The sequence below is a fragment of the Petromyzon marinus genome, chromosome 55 (assembly GCF_048934315.1).
Source record: "Petromyzon marinus isolate PM22_M1 ecotype Great Lakes invasive population chromosome 55, UKy_Petmar_22M1.pri1.0, whole genome shotgun sequence".
In the NCBI taxonomy this organism is placed as follows: domain Eukaryota; kingdom Metazoa; phylum Chordata; class Hyperoartia; order Petromyzontiformes; family Petromyzontidae; genus Petromyzon; species Petromyzon marinus.
In genome coordinates, this window is record NC_133721.1 from 4,213,175 (window position 1) to 4,229,393 (window position 16,219).

At 43.3% G+C, this 16,219-nt stretch overlaps 1 protein-coding gene across 2 annotated transcripts in view; it reads left to right on the top strand.

Moving 5' to 3' along the window:
* Positions 1–16,219, top strand: part of LOC116954617 (zonadhesin-like) — a 48,569-nt gene that overhangs the window by 19,758 nt on the left and 12,592 nt on the right. For both annotated transcript variants that reach the window (XM_076052244.1, XM_032975275.2), the window contains 11 exons: positions 388–629; positions 1,322–1,486; positions 2,464–2,591; positions 3,018–3,286; positions 3,708–3,916; positions 5,725–5,866; positions 6,160–6,407; positions 10,067–10,196; positions 11,267–11,453; positions 11,956–12,117; positions 15,813–15,943. In XM_076052244.1, the coding sequence (XP_075908359.1) occupies positions 388–629; positions 1,322–1,486; positions 2,464–2,591; positions 3,018–3,286; positions 3,708–3,916; positions 5,725–5,866; positions 6,160–6,407; positions 10,067–10,196; positions 11,267–11,453; positions 11,956–12,117; positions 15,813–15,943 (2,013 nt within the window). The remainder of the gene's footprint in view (positions 1–387; positions 630–1,321; positions 1,487–2,463; positions 2,592–3,017; positions 3,287–3,707; positions 3,917–5,724; positions 5,867–6,159; positions 6,408–10,066; positions 10,197–11,266; positions 11,454–11,955; positions 12,118–15,812; positions 15,944–16,219) is intronic.

Sequence of the window (16,219 nt, forward strand, 5' to 3'; positions counted from 1 at the left end):
TTTTACCTTTACATTCCAGCTAATCTAGCTTAACACAAATTGGCTTCATCAGTCATGGCCGCTTCCTGTATCAATTGCACTACTTATGTCTTTGCATTACCATATGGTTTAACATTTGTTATTGCTTTAGAAAAATCTGCTTTAAGCTTTCATTCAGGATTAAAAAAATTAGTAAGTTTCAGCAGCATTTTTTATTAATACGTCTTTATGTCTGTATGTGATCATCGGTGACTGGACATACCTCCAGTTAAATTTCATGAAGAGTTGTCTGTGGGTTTCAGTCGTTTGCAACTGCATTTCAAATGCAGAATACTTACGAGTGAGGGAGGGGACAGTAGCACCCGATGCTTGTCGTGAGAAGGGCCTGGTTGTGTTTCTGTGCCCCAGGTTATGCCACGTGCCACGTTGCTGGAGATCCCCACTACTTCACCTTTGACTTGATAATGATCAGCTACATGGGCACATGCACGTACACGCTGGTGGACGTGTGCAATGACACCAACGTGACGCCCTTCACCATCACCGCCAAGAACGAGGAGCGCGGGCAGGCGTCCGGCTCCTACCTCAAGCACGTGATCGTCGACATCGCGGGCCACCGCGTCACCCTGCAGAAGAGCCACCGCGTGCTGGTACGCACGGATTGGGCACCGTGAGACCGTATTGTCACAGTTGAGAAACAGAATATTAATTCTAGATTTGAAGTTTTCGTGACTGCAAGGATCCATACTCTTTGGTTCATTCGGAAAAGTTACCTACGTGGCTTTACCGAAAGAACCAAAGAGTATAGAATATTAATTATGTGCAGAGCGGGTGTGGCAGAGAGCCCATCTCACAGTTCGATTGCTGGCCATGGCTAACATCAGTGGCGAGTCATATCTGAACTGGTGCCAAGCATCCCCCACCACTAACCGGTGTGGTGAAGCAATTACTGACGTGGTGTGGGGAGTAAATTGACAAAGAACTGCAAAAAAAGTATCTTATTAGCGTTCCCTGAAACATTTGCTAAACAGTATATATAAAATAAGTATAACATTTACATTTATTTGAGAAGTATATGTTAATGGAAGTTTATCATGTGAATTTAGTTAAAAGTTTTTTTTTTAAGCAGGAATGTTCTGTGACATCAAAACATCAGAAAACGTTTAATAATGGTCTCATTATGATTTTGGCAATGAGTAGATATGATTAACGTACAATGTATCACAGGGTTCCATTGTCTTTTGTGATATGTAGTTAATCGTACAAAGTAATTGTGTGTGGTAAAAATCAGAGCTCTTGTAAAACACATCATGCATCGTGGTTGATTTTTCTTTCTTAACAGGTCGACGATAAGCGAGTTAAAACCCCCATCGAAGGTTTGGTCCCAGGGGTTAAGATCGGCATAAGCGGAAGCTACGTTCTCCTGGAGACTGATTTTGGCGTCACAGTCAAATTTGATGGAAAACATCACCTTGAGATCAACACTCCAAGTACTTACTTTAACAAGGTCAGTTTGGTTCGGAGACTCAGCACCTACATTGCAACAGAAAATATCAGAGGCACACTCGAAGGAATGTTTTAAATAACATTCACTACTCCTATACCCAGGGCCTGTATCACACAGTGGCAGTGGCAGAGAGAACCACGGCGAGGGTAGTGGACCTCAGAGGTGATAATCTTCCTACATTGAATCATGGGGTTGGAAGAGAAAATGGATTACTGAGCAAAGCTGTGTGAGGAAAGAAGGAAGAGCATGAATGTTCCATCCTAAAACGAGGTGGCAGCATCATCATCATCAGCCGTGATCGGTTCACTGATGGATGAAGGTTTCCCAAGCTGACGCCATCTTTCATGATCCATAATTTGACAATCCCCACCAAGCACCTGCACAAGAACTGATTTCATTGCTCCGTCTTCGTGGTGGATGCCCTTTCGGGAGACAGCAGCATTTGTTTAAATGTCTTCATGCTTAACAATGTCCTATACAGACATATATGTTTAAATATTTATTTACACTGTCGCTTAAAATTCGTTTAGATGGTTTTGCCTGTAGCTAATACCATAGTTTTATTATGACCACACGCATATATTAATTGTAATACAGGGATGCGATTGATAGAACGTGAAACTAGCAAAGTAACTAATGTAACGATTATTAATTAGTGTAATGTAATCAATTCTTGGATGCAAGGAGGAATAATTGCATATGAACGATGACTGCACAAAGTGACCCACACCGCATCATTAACCCCATTTCGCAATCTAAATGCACGTGGACAGGCTCAATTTTTGCCATGGTCCAGGTTATCTCAAAATGTTCTATACATTTAAATTCACTGGTTATCATTGCAGTCAATAATTACCAGGATTAAAAATGAATGTAGATTCCATCTCATCTTCTATTTAGACCCATTAACCCATGACACATATGTCTTGATCATGTCAAAAATGTATTACATTGGTTCTTGTTTGACTGTGCAACAGCTGTGCGGCTTATGCGGCAATTACAACCAGAACGGCACAGACGACTACCTGATGCCCAACGGGAAGCTTGCCACCAGCGCCGCCCAGCTCGGGGACAGCTGGAAGGCCGAGGGAGACGATGATGCTGGGTGAGGCAGCCAATGTGCACTGTTTGGTATCGTACAAGCCACGCAGCATTAACATGTTCCATGTGGTAATAGCACATTACAGTGATGTATATAACACCTTGTCAATCCAAGCTCTACATTGTGGGTTGGTGAAGTGTGGGGGGCTCCGGACGAGTTCAGATGTCAATTGCCACTGACGTATCCATGGCCGACGATCAAACTTGATTCGCCGGGTTTCATAATTCGGTGTGCTAACCACTGCACCACCGCACCACACCATTGCTTAATGTATCCTTACTTTAATTTACAATGAAAACATGAAGTACCTGAAACATGTATCATTATTTCATATAGTGGCATTGGTCTATCACATTATTTTTGTCTAAATCACGCATGTGTTTATAGCTATAACAAAACAACCATGCGTGTGATATATTTTTTTCACAGTTGCAAACCAGACGAGCCGCACATTCCCGGCTGTGACCCAATCAATGAAGAGGCATATAAAAAGATGTGTGAAGTCGTTATCTCTACTTCAGGAGCCTTTGCCAAGTGCCATGCCGAGATAGATCCCGAGCCTTTCCTGAAGACGTGCATCTACGACATGTGTCAGTTCCACGGAATGGAGAGCACGCTGTGCGATAACTTCCAGGCCTACGCGGAGGCCTGCCGCGCAAAGGGCATCAACATCCTGTGGCGCAATGAAACCTTCTGCCGTGAGTTTTCTGCATGCGGAAATGTTTGAATATTTATAGATATCCATTATAAGAAAAACATGAATTAGACACGAGCAACTTTACCTCTATGGTTGAAATGAAAGCAACATATTCCTTTTCTGCTTGTGTTTTTTTTCTTACCAAAAATTCCGAGGTATATCTAAGAGCACATGTGGTCAATATGTGGATTATGGACCATTTTGTAACACACTTTAGTCTGCACTCCTTCGATGGAGGAACAGAAAAACTACACAAACTCTCTCCTGAAGCCCTGTGGCAGCGGCTAGCAGACTTCGGCGTTGTCATTACGCTTGTGAACATATTGCTGCCATTCTCAAGAATATAAACAACACTTAACAAAAGGATTTGAAACATAACCAAGACACCCGTATGATAAAAAACGTACGTGTCTCTTCATTAGCACTGCCATGCCCGCCGAACACCCACTACACGCCGTGCGCCTCGCCCTGCCCGGCCACCTGCTCGGACATCTACGCCGAGGACGGCTGCCAGAGCGCGGCTCGGTGCGCCGAGGGCTGCGTCTGCGACCAGGGCTTCGTGCTCAGCGACGACCTCTGCGTGTCGCTAGAAGCCTGCGGCTGCTGGGACGACGAAAACAACTACCACTCGGTGGGTAGAGAGACTGCTCGGTCCGCGTGGTCCATGCGCACTGTGCTGCTCCACACACCTCTCGCTCTTTGCGGTTAACACTTGCAGGAGCTGATTTGTAGAATATCTAGCGTACAAGACATAATGGAATATATACGTACGATACTGGGTGGATCAGAGAGATAATGTCTGCGTTGAGGAGCTGAGTCCACGCTGAAATGTGAGTAGCCACCTATGGCTAGATTGGTTCTCAAGTATAGCAGCAAGTTCACGATCTCAGGCCAGTCATCATTGACTGTACAAAAAAAATAATGGTGTAACGTTAGACTTTAACATATTTTCTTTCAATTCAGCTTGGAGGACTTTGGACATGTCATTGTGATTCCCATTCTGTGAACATTATGCAGTAAAATATTGGATTGTGAGCATAATTCGTTACGGAAACGTGTTTGTAATCCAAAGCACTCGTATATCAAAGCACTCGTATATCAGTTGTGATCACGTGACGCTCGGCAGACAAAGCGTATACGCACTACTCGTATTGCAAGACCTCGCTCGTTTATCAAATTAATATTTACTTAAAATTTTTGCTCGTCTTGCATAACACTCACAGGCTAAGTTACTCGCAATCCAAGGTTTTACTGTACGTAGAATGTGTGTCGTTTAGTGTAAGAGAAAAGGTCTATTGAAGTGCTTTCATGACATCATCCCTCATGGGAGTTTTCTCAAAATATGATGCACTGTTATGAAAATTCCCAATGTAAATTCGATTCTTTATGGGGGCACTCCAGTTATACATTGGCCAAAAGCAAAGTGTTCATGTAATTTCCCGATTCTCTACATGAGTGATGTCAATGTTTGTGATGCCGCCTGCAACACAAAATACTTAATATGACATTACTTTGGAATGCTAAAAGACTACAATCCTACTGATCTCTCTGAACAGCGTTGGTAACGGGGCTTTTGTCTCATTCGCTGCAACATTGTGTACTCACTAATGCATGACAACTTCAGTATGCGCCTAGTTTGTGGGAAGGGTGTGCGAGGTCTCTGTATGACTAAACTGGTACTGGGACCACCTTTAATAGGATAATAGGTTTTTCCCCTTTTTTCTGGCAACAAAACAGGTATTCATATTCTTGGTTCTTTCGGTAAATTCACGTAGAAGGGGAACAATAAATCATAAAAATATAAAACAATAAAATTCTCACGACGTTTCGACTGCAACACAAGCAATCATCATCAGGTGTGAAAACCACAAAATCAAAACAAAATCAAAATAAAACAGGTGTTAAGATGTTAAAACACCAAACTGAAACCTTTTACAAGTAATCATGTCTGCATTAACCACAATACTTGTGGTCAGAATGCAAACAAAAAACATACTCTGATAATATATGAATTGTCCTTGAAACTGATTGGTCCAAACCAGAGACAGCTTTCTTTGAGCCTCGTCTCAAATGGTGTTAGACCAGAGGACACCAAAAGGCGTACAGCCCAAAGACAATGTCACTATCAGAGTAATGAGAGCTTGGGATGAGCATCTGCATCATGGGACCTCCTTTGCCAGTACCAAAATATGATAATAGGTTTTTCCCCTTTTTTTCTGGCAACACAACAGGTGTTAAGATGTTAAAACACCAAACTGAAACCTTTTACAAGGAAACCCTATTATATTTTGGTACTGGTGTGCAAGATGTCGATTATTATTACGAGGTGTTTTTAAGTCGCTTTTTCCATAGCAGTCGTGGTATAAATTTGATTAATTGTTATCCGTTATTAATTAAGTGTTTTCAACTTACGTGCCATTGCTTCCGTGCATCTTCCAGTTTGAAGAGGCCTGGCTTAGTGACAACTGCAAACGAAAGTGCGTTTGCTCGGTGCCTGGCAATGCGAGCTGTGAGGCGCACAGCTGTGTGGAGCACGAGAGTTGTCAACTGAACAATGGGAAGGAATCTTGCCAGCCTGTCAGTAAGTGTTGAGCAAAGCTCATGCGTGCATGGCACTGGGTGTGCAAATCCCAAACGCCTTAATTTGTACCTTCATGGGCTGTTATCTCTGCTGCCTCCCGAAAATGCAGTTTTTTCAGGAACTGGTGGGTTTTACATTATGCATGAGGCTGATAGCTTTTGTACGTGCATTGGACACTTTTGTTTACTGAGACTAACTGCATCGCTGCCCTCGCTCTCCTAGACTGCCATCACTGAGTTTTCTGTAAAAAAACAAATTTAACCTATGTGGAAACATTTTATCCTCCGTGCCAGGTTACAGCACGTGTTCAATATCTGGGGACCCACATTACCAGACCTTTGACAAGAGGCTGTACCACTTCATGGGTCGTGAAACATACACGCTGGTGCAGAGCTGTGGGGACAACAATAACCTCCTACCCATCAGAATCCTCGGCAAAAACAAGCGCGTCGGCCACAACCACCGTGTATCCTTCCTGGATGCAGTGTACATTTACGTGTACGGCTTCAAGATCAAGTTCACCGACAGAAAGGATTTCGAGGTGTGGCGTTGTTCCCATTACTGATGTATGCAGCAGTTTCCACATACACTCCTGAAATATTTCATGACATCATGCGGAGAGGAAAACTGAGATGTGAACGCGATGTAAATAAAGTGCCGAGTGTGTTGTCACACACCTGTGACGCCAGCGAGGGTTGATGGATTACGGTAGAGTTGGTGGATTGTGCAGAGATGCATATTAATCTGGTAGGTGGTGGTGGCCCATGCCTGTAATCTATCACTCTGGAAGTGAGGGTTGGTGAATCACACAAATGTTGTGAAACTCCCATTCCTATGGGCATTGAAGTTCCATTCCATGGCTTGCCGAGATAGTGCAGTACAGTAACATGTTGACTCCATATTTTCTTTCTTTATGGAATAGAGTGTTGCCCCTCACAAATGAGGGTTTTCGCTAGGTACTCCAGTTTCTTTCCACGTGTAAACACTCATTAATTAATATATAGAGGACAGCAGAGCTCATTCGGCACCGCATCCTCACCGCCTGGCTGCCTTCCCGCTTGTCTGTGGTTCCTCGCGCCTCAGAGTCCTTCTCTCTGTTTGCGAGCAAGCGAATACTGTACAGCGTGTTACAAGTTGAAATTATTATCAAACATGTGGCCTGAAGATGGCAGTACAGTGAGTGGGAGTGGGTTTTCACACCAAGACACAGATATACGTGCTGCTCTATAAATAACACCAGAGCTGGGCATCATCAGCCTTGTGATGCCACAGTCCATCTCACTCCTGCACACACACTGATCTCATTGCTTCACCTCCACGGTGGGCATTCCCTCTTGCACATTCTCTCCTTTGGCTGCCATCTTGTTCACATTCCCAACCCTTGGCCAAGAGGCCCTCTGGCGGAGTGTCCTACCTGAGCCCACTTACTTTCCTTTAGTCAATGGTGGCTCTGATTTGCATCTATTCTTTGATCCACGTGTTCCTCTTTCTCAGTCTAATTCCAAGTGTGCATTTCTCCATGCTTCTTTGCGTACTTTTCATTGCTGTTGTGCACTTAAATATATATTTCATTTATGCAATTACTTACGTATTATATATTTCCCCCACAGTTTCGAAGGGGCAGTGCCCAGGCTAAATTTTTGAGGGGAGGACACTAAACTTGCTTAAGTATAGGTTCCACCAGTGACGTGCGGTGAGATCAATGGCTGGGGAGGCACTGGCTAGTATCAGAGCCAGATTTACACACGCACACACACACATGAACCCGATAGAGGTAGCTTACATTCACCATTCAATCAGCATTCTTTACAACACGCATACAGGCAAGTTACGTATTCGATTCGCGTTTTATAGGCGAATACAGTTCCACTATTTATACTCATTCACACAAATGAAAATGTATATTGCATGGTCTTACCGTTACTTGTAAATTAAGTCCATTTGCCTATCCTTCTGGACAAATGTCAGTGACTTTGTTGTAGAAGTCCTCTTTATTCTCTTTTAGTTTCTCTCTCCATCTCAATAGAGATGATTGCCAGGGATGAAAGTCGTCCTTGGTCAGTCCAATTCCGACTATGTTTTGAGTCGTTTCAAAGCAAAGAACGACCTTTCAACGGACGCTGTTGTAGCTGGTATAGTGAGCACCAGCTCATAATCCGGAACACAGCACGCAGATCAGATTGGTACATGCTGATCGTCTGAACTAGCCTAGAATTTGAGCTCCATCCCGTGCGCGCTGCTCTTGGTAAACGTCGCTTCACAACATCGTCCAGTAGGAGGTTGCCCTTGGTCGACTTATTGAAAAATGTCAGTCCCTCAACTGTTTTAAAAAAGTTTTACACTCAGGCATACATTTTTCTGAATGCGAGAGCACCAGGTTCAATTTGTGTGCATAACACTAGGTAAACGTGGCTTCAGGTTCATTTTCTTTAATCTTGGCCTGCACCCCATTAAGATCTGATGCCATCACAGAGGCTCCGTCGTAAGTCTGAGCTACTAGCTCTTCAACGCAATTGTATTTCCCCAACACCCAAAAAACATAATCAGCAATAGCCGGTGCTTGTCTGTCATCACTGACATCATCAAATCCCAAGAACGCCTCCCTCACCTCACAAGTCACCTCACTTGTAGCCACATAACGCAACGTTACAGAGACCTGGGCTTTGTTTGTGACATCCGTTGTCTCGTCCACTTCGACTGCAACAAATGGGGCTGCATTAATCTCCTCTTTGATATCATTTCTAATTACATCACCGACTGCTTCGATTAAATCGTTCTGTATTCTGTTTGATAAGCCAGAAAACATAGTGGATGTCTCCAAATGTCTAGCTAACTTTTCATGTTTCTCAGCAAAAGCATGTAATAGCTCCACATAGTTGCCACGATTAGAAGAGATTGCACTCTCATAGTTACCACGAAATGCTAATTCCTGTTTGGCTAGGAAGCAGGTCGCATTAATAACGTCTTTTAAAACCTCACGGTTTTCCTTTACCTTAGCATTGTGGATACTGATATTTAATCTCCACTGTTCATTCAGAGCCAGATCTATCCTTGAAGCTCCAAAAGTTTTTAAAGCAATTTGGCTTTGAATATGAGTTGTCGATTTTTCATGTTTGTTGAGGCTCCTTGGTAGATTTTTCAAGTCACAAAATCCCACGTTAGTCCAAACGTTATCGGTAGTGGAGAACAGAAGGCAGAGGAAGCAGTAAAGGTGATTTACTTCGTAGCACAGCCAACACAGCCAGTCTTTTTATTGGTACCACTCCATTTGAAACGACCGTGTTATTTTCTGTCCCTTCGTTTGAAGTAGGTCCTTAAGCTCAGGCATTGGTCTTCCATTGTTTATCATTCCGTGTTTTGATTGAAAGTCCAATTTTGAGAAATTTTTAAGGTTAGATATAACGTTTTCCATTTTTGCAGCCACTGGAATTTTTTTGCTAGAGCTAGCTAACGTGGAGGGAGAGCGAGCGTTAATTACATGCGCTCAAGATGCCCCCCTCAGTGAGGCAGATGTAATAGCTGCCTCACTGAGGGGGGGGGGGCGTGTCCTCACTGAGGGGGGCGTGTCTTCACTGATGGAAGCGTGTCTGATACGCACCCCTCGGTGAGGCAGATGTGATAGCTGCCTCCCCTGGTGCTTTTTCATTGCAGTTTTATGACGAGACCAGCGAGCCTAAATATCTTTATACACATACGTGAAATAAGTTACCTGGACTATGGAAGGCGAGGACACGTAATGAAGGGGTCTACAAACATTACATTGGTGACATACAGAGAGATAGTAACAGGCACGCGCTTATTGCCCGCGCTCCATCCAGTTTCTGAGGGGTTGCGCAATCAGAGGGGAGGCTGAGCTCGTCGCTGCCTCACCTATCGTCTCTCCCTGTATTTGCAGCGAATCTCCACAAATTTGGAGATTTTGACTAGAAAAATGATTGGAATCATAGAGAAATAACATTTACAACACAGATCACTGGAAACATCTTAATATTTATTTTATTTTTTACTTTTCGTAACAGCTATTTTCATTGGAGTATGACAGGTGAGGCTCTGCCTACCCTGCCTCCCCTGACCGCACGTCCCTGGGTTCCACCACCACTGCCTATGTCACTGCCTTTATGAACATCTGTGCAAAAGCAGTGTCCACTTCGCCAATGTTCCACCATATCATTCATTCTCACTTATGCTCTTGCTCTGCAGCTGAATGGGGTAAGAACGAAGCCCCCATCAAATCCCAAGGAGGGACTTGAAATTGTGCACACCTCCCACAAGATGGTGCTGAGGACGGACTTTGGCCTGACTGTCATATTCGATCGCAAATCACACGCAGGTAAAGAGTCCGGAGAATGAAATCGCTTCCTGCTCGTCAGTGATTACCTTCATCACATGTGCAGTTAATTCATATCGCAAACGAATTCTACAGACAGCGACTTCCTATTGACATATAATACATGTGGGGTGAGCTGGAAATTAAGACATGAAAAACAATGTATGGCACACAAACCTCTTTATTAAAGGAAAATTGAGCCAAAATCAGACCGTTTATTTTGCAGATACATACCTAGCCACTGCAGTGGCTTTTTATGAAGTGGGTGACACCTGTGCGGTGACTCAAGTGCTTCTGTGACCTCACACTCGTGGCGAATAGCCCAGGACGCATGGCCCGAGTGTGTAGCTACGAAATAAGAAAGATTTGTTTTGCTCACGACCAAATCACCCTAAATGCACTTGAGCTCATCAGAAATTGGAAGCTTAGCAGAGTTCAGCTTGGTCAGTACTTGAATGGGTGACCAGCATGGGTACCCAATCTATGAGGGGATGGTTGTGAGTGCTACGAGATGCTTGTAAAATGGAGTGCAGCAATGCATTCAGTCTATAGATAGATTTACTCCATTCACTGGATTAAGTAAATATGGAATCTGTTTATAGAGTGCTATACTCTTCAATGTGTGAATTTCTCCAGGTGCTGTAGTTTCCTCCCACATCGAATCGAGCTCTGATTAATTGTTAACTTCATACGTAGGCTTTCATGACCAGTATCACGATATATAATTATTTACTTTTGGGTTAAATCGTGGAGGTATATATTTGTTTTTAGCCCCCACCACCCAACAGTGTCAATATTGGTTAAGCTAAAATAAAATTGGCCATTACAACTGGCACGATTATCTAACCCAAAATAAACTGATTATGAATTACTCATTATTGGTACTGGCGAAACATCCCAGTGTAGGATGCTCATAAAATATCAAAACTAGGTGAAGATTAATTCGGGGGGGGGGGGGGGTAAACAATTGTTATTGTGTTTTTGGGTTGTGGCTTCCTTTAAGGATCTCTGTATGTAGAAAGTGGTGTGACAGAATCGAGTGTTGAAGGTTGTTTTTTTTGTGATTGATGTAGACGTGACCATTCCCAGTTCTTATGCTGGCCAAGTGTGTGGCCTGTGTGGGAATTCCAATGGGGACAAGAGTGATGAATTCAAGACTCCCGATGGATCACTCGTTACTTCAGAGGACGTGTTTGGCAACAGCTGGGAAGTCAATGACCGACGCAGCCTCTTTGAGCAGTACGAGTCACCCGTTTTCAGGTGAGATTTATACTTCTTGCAGTAACATCTGAAAAGTCGACTCTCCTCTACTCTTCGTATCTACCGATCATATTTGGATTCGAATTAATGACGTAAATTTTAATAGATCATGGGATTAGATGTATTTAAGGTAACACGAAAACACATAACCGGTTGGCCACCAGGAGGAGGCTACCGTCTCTCCCTCAGTGCGACTGTGGCCAAGCAACCCAAACTATGGACTATAAAGTAAACCACTTTAGTCTGCGCTCCTTCAATGGAGGAACAGCAAAACTACACAAACTCTCTCCTGAAGCCCTCTCGTCGTGGCTAGCAGACATTGACATTATTATTTTCTGTTTCTCCTGAACATATTTCCATATGCAAGATTAGAATCTACTAGCCAAATAAAACTGGCAAACCCCCTTTGGTAACCTATAATGACTTCGACTTGCTTTTAACATACATGACGGCTTAATTAATAATTTGCAATGGCGGTTAATCTTGTGCATCATGAATACAGGTCGAAACGTCTCGTTGAGGAACCCCGGAATGACCTCAACCTCAGCTGCAGCGATGAGCAATGGGCAGAGCTGGAGAACAAGAGTTCCTGCGGAGTGTTTCATGATCCTGCTGGGCCCTTCGTGCAGTGCTGGATCCCTGCCCCTGTGGACCCATATTACACGTGCGTCCACAGCTAAGATGAGCGGTTCAGTGGAAAAAAATGTGCATTGTATTACATTAAATACGTGGTATATGAGTATTAAAATTCAGGGTGTCCACAGATGTAAAGGTGGTGACAACCCTGCAAATTCTCACTCGTGCCACTGCAGTGGAGGGTATTTGGTCTACTCTTCCACGTTAACTATATGTGTTGGAAGAGGTGGGCGTACCCACACTTTACCCCACCACACGTGACCTGCCGATCGATTTTGTTGAAGACTGCTGGGTAGACAGCGGCCGTGGGGGGGATTTGAGAACTGCCATGCCAGAAGATGGTATTGAACTGGTAACTTCTGGATTGCAAGTCCATTGCGCTCACCATTACCCCATAGCGGCTCCTTAAATAGATAATCCATTAATGGCACTTTAAAGCTATACCCACAGACCCTTGGTAGTATGAATAACTGACTACGAGTTTCATCACTCTCCGGGGAATCGCCAGGTCTATTGAATGTCTTTTAAGCTAGTTTATTTGGACACAGCATGCTGCTTCGATGCAGCATGCCAACAAACTATTGCACGTCCACGTGCCCAGTACTTTCAAAATTACGGTGACGGCACAAAATGCACATCAATCATGGCGGTGTTTTACCAAAAAATCTTTGGGATTCTCAATTCATGCTGAAAATACCCTTTCAAAATTTTACGTACAACATTTAACGTTTCGCTTTTTATTATTATTATATTGTATACTCGTCCAACACCTAGCAGTAAATGATCTTAAGTCTATAAGAAATGTGTCCAACATTTCAATCACACTGTTCAACCGGCTGCGTAGTTATCATACCTCTCTGGACACCATATTACAACTCAAGGGACTGAATTGACACCTAACTACCCTCATCAATGAGAGTACAAAAGGGCCTGTAGCAGGGTTACATTATGGCCAGTCAGTTGCCCTTCTTCCAGTCAAATGCAAAGCTAACCTGATTTCTAAATGCAACCACCTATCAAAGAAGAACCCAGTTCCACATATAGCAAACCTAGACGTCAACAAAATCGTCATTAATCAGAGTAGCACCCCAATTTCGGACAATCTAAAAACAGTACTGGCTAGGGGGCTAAATTTTGCTGTCACCCCAAAACACATACCAGTAGATGATATCATCTCTCAGGTCGATGTAGCCCTCAAAGGCGTAGGACACATCCAAGCAGACGTTGCGGGAGCTGAAATAGCCACTATTCTTAAGAATGCTAAGAAACCCATTAGCAACATCAGCAAAAATGAACGCTCTGAACTCGTGAATTAAAAAAAAAACAGAAATGATATAGTCATCCTCTCAGGCGATAAAGGCAACGCTACTGTAATTATGGATAAAGATTCATACAACAACAAAATCCAGAACCTGCTCAACGATGGAAGTTACTCAAAAAATAAAAATGACCCTACTAATAGCCTAGCGATAAAAACCAACAAGATCATCACAAGTTCGACCTCCCTAATCGAACCAACTAAACGTCGCTCCCTAAAACCTTCTGCTGCAAGACCCCCGAGATTCTATGGTCTTCCCAAGATTCATAAAGAAGGAACCCCACTACGACCCATCGTATCCACGATCAACTCCCCTACCTATAGACTAGCCCGTTTTCTGTCAGATACCTTGCTGCCTTTCACTGGCAAGACCGCCTCAGCAGTACTTAACTCAGCCCAATTGGTCTCTATGGTCAAAGACGTTCTACTGTCCCCTGACGATATCCTTGTCAGCTTCGATGTGGTCTCTCTGTTCACCAAGGTCCCAGTACCTGATACCATTGAAATAATTGAAAATTTGGTCCAACATGGACTAGACCCCGATACACCTGCACTGGTTAGGCACTGCCTCAACAATACCTACTTTACTTGGAATGGCACCTTCTACAAACAAAATGAGGGTACCCCCATGGGATCCCCCTTGTCACCAGTGATAGCCAATATTTTCATGGAGAAATTTGAATCAGACGCCATCCAGACTTCCACCCTCAGACCTTCCCTGTGGAAGAGATATGTAGATGACACTTTCGTCATTTGGCCACATGGCCTCCCAGTTTTGAACCTTTTCCTAGACCACATTAATTCCAGACACCCCGCCATCAAATTCACCATGGAAGTGGAGAAAGATGGCAAGCTGCCATTCTTGGATGTTCTGTTTGAGAGGAGACCTGATGGCTCATTGGGACATTCTGTCTACAGGAAACCCACCCACACAGATTCCTACTTGAAACCTGATTCCCACCACCACCCGACGCAAAATAATTCTCTCATCAAAACGTTATACCACAGGGCTCATTGCATTTCCGACCAACCCCACCTGACCAGTGAATTAAAACATGTACATCTGGCCCTCAAAAGGAATGGATACTCTGACCGTACCATCTGCCAAGCTGTTTCTCCCTCCATACAGAAACAACCACTTGATACTCCGATCAAAACCATCACACTACCATATATAGCAGGCATTACTAAAAAGATCTCCAAAATTCTAAACAAACACAAGATCCTGGTCCAGTTCAATGCAGTACACAAAATCCGTGACCTGATCCCTTCCGTGAAGGTTGTCATTCCTGACTTACAGTACCCCGGAGTTTACAAATTGATCTGCACCTGTGGTGACTGCTATATCGGGGAGACGAAACGACATGTCTCTGACCGAATTCGCGAGCACAAATCAGATGTAAAACATGGCAGAACGAATTCTTCTGCCGTAGCTGATCACTGTTACAACGCTGTGGGTGATCACGATATAATTTTCTCCGATACCAAGGTTCTTTGCAAACCCACGGGTTTTTCATCAGAGATTTGTTCATGAGGCAATTCAGATTTACAAACACAGACACAATTTCAACCGAGAAGATGGTTTAAAATTAAGCAACCATTGGAAAGATGTTCTAAATCGAACCAAACATTAAACTAATTTTCAATGGTAGAGTATATTTATTCAAGTAGTGGCATTCCAAACTTCCAAGGTGGTGTATTATCATCTTATGCTAATTTCAAGCTTTCTCAGTAGTACGTTTTATGCTAATTTCCTTTGTCAAGGCGTTTTCTGTTTACCCCCTCACAGCTTAAAAGGAGGCGACCTGCGCTTGGCTTTCTTCACTCCAACGCTGTCCTCTGGGCAGTTTGGTCCCTTCACCTTATGAAGGCCACTTGTGTTGTGGCCGAAACGTCGTGATTTTTTATTTTTTTTCATTTTTATTTTTTGTTGTTTTACTTTTTTTACCTAAGTGACTTTACCGAATAGAACCAAAGAGTATCGTTTGAGTTTTTGTTGGAAAATGTACTTATAATATGGTGCCATATAAACACCTGGTCCAGTTGAGTTAGCTGATATAATTACATTAATTAATTTACAGCCCTTTGTGAATCAGCTACTGGGAAAAGGCTTCCCCATGGCCTGCTGATCATGGATTTTACTTGACCATACTTCACCGTGCTGGTCAGTTTGGGTTGGTGAAGGGTGGCCCAGGACTGGTTCAGATCACCCTCGCCACTGATTAACCATGGCCACAAATGACAAAGGGATGAAAATATTTTCTTATGAAGTTTGAAAATTACGTGTTTACATACCGATAATCGTAAATTATTATTTTTGTTGGAGGAACTGTAAGGATAGTTTGTGCATAACTGTATTTGTAGAATAATCATGGTAATGAGTGCATGCATCATGTTTTTTTCAGTAACTGCATGTATGACATGTGTGAAAACATTGGAGACAAGGAGTTGTTCTGCAGCAGTCTGGAGGTTTACACGTCAGCCTGCCAACAGGAAGGCATCACTCCCAACAACTGGAGAATCTACACGGGCTGTGGTGAGATGAATCACCGATGTCACTCCGTGCCTTGAGCCTCTTCCACCCACATTTTAACATTTCACAATGCGCAATCACTTTCTTCCGCAAGGGATTGCTGTCGTCACAAGAGATGTGCTTTTGCTGGAATTGGGTTTGGACCCAAGTTTTATTCATAAAAAGGGTATTTTAGGGCACTACTGAAACTGAACCAGTGCAATTTTTTGAGTCTCATTAGCACAGTGAGACATTTGGTGTATGCCTGCTTAAAATGGAAATATTTCTGGAAAACATTGG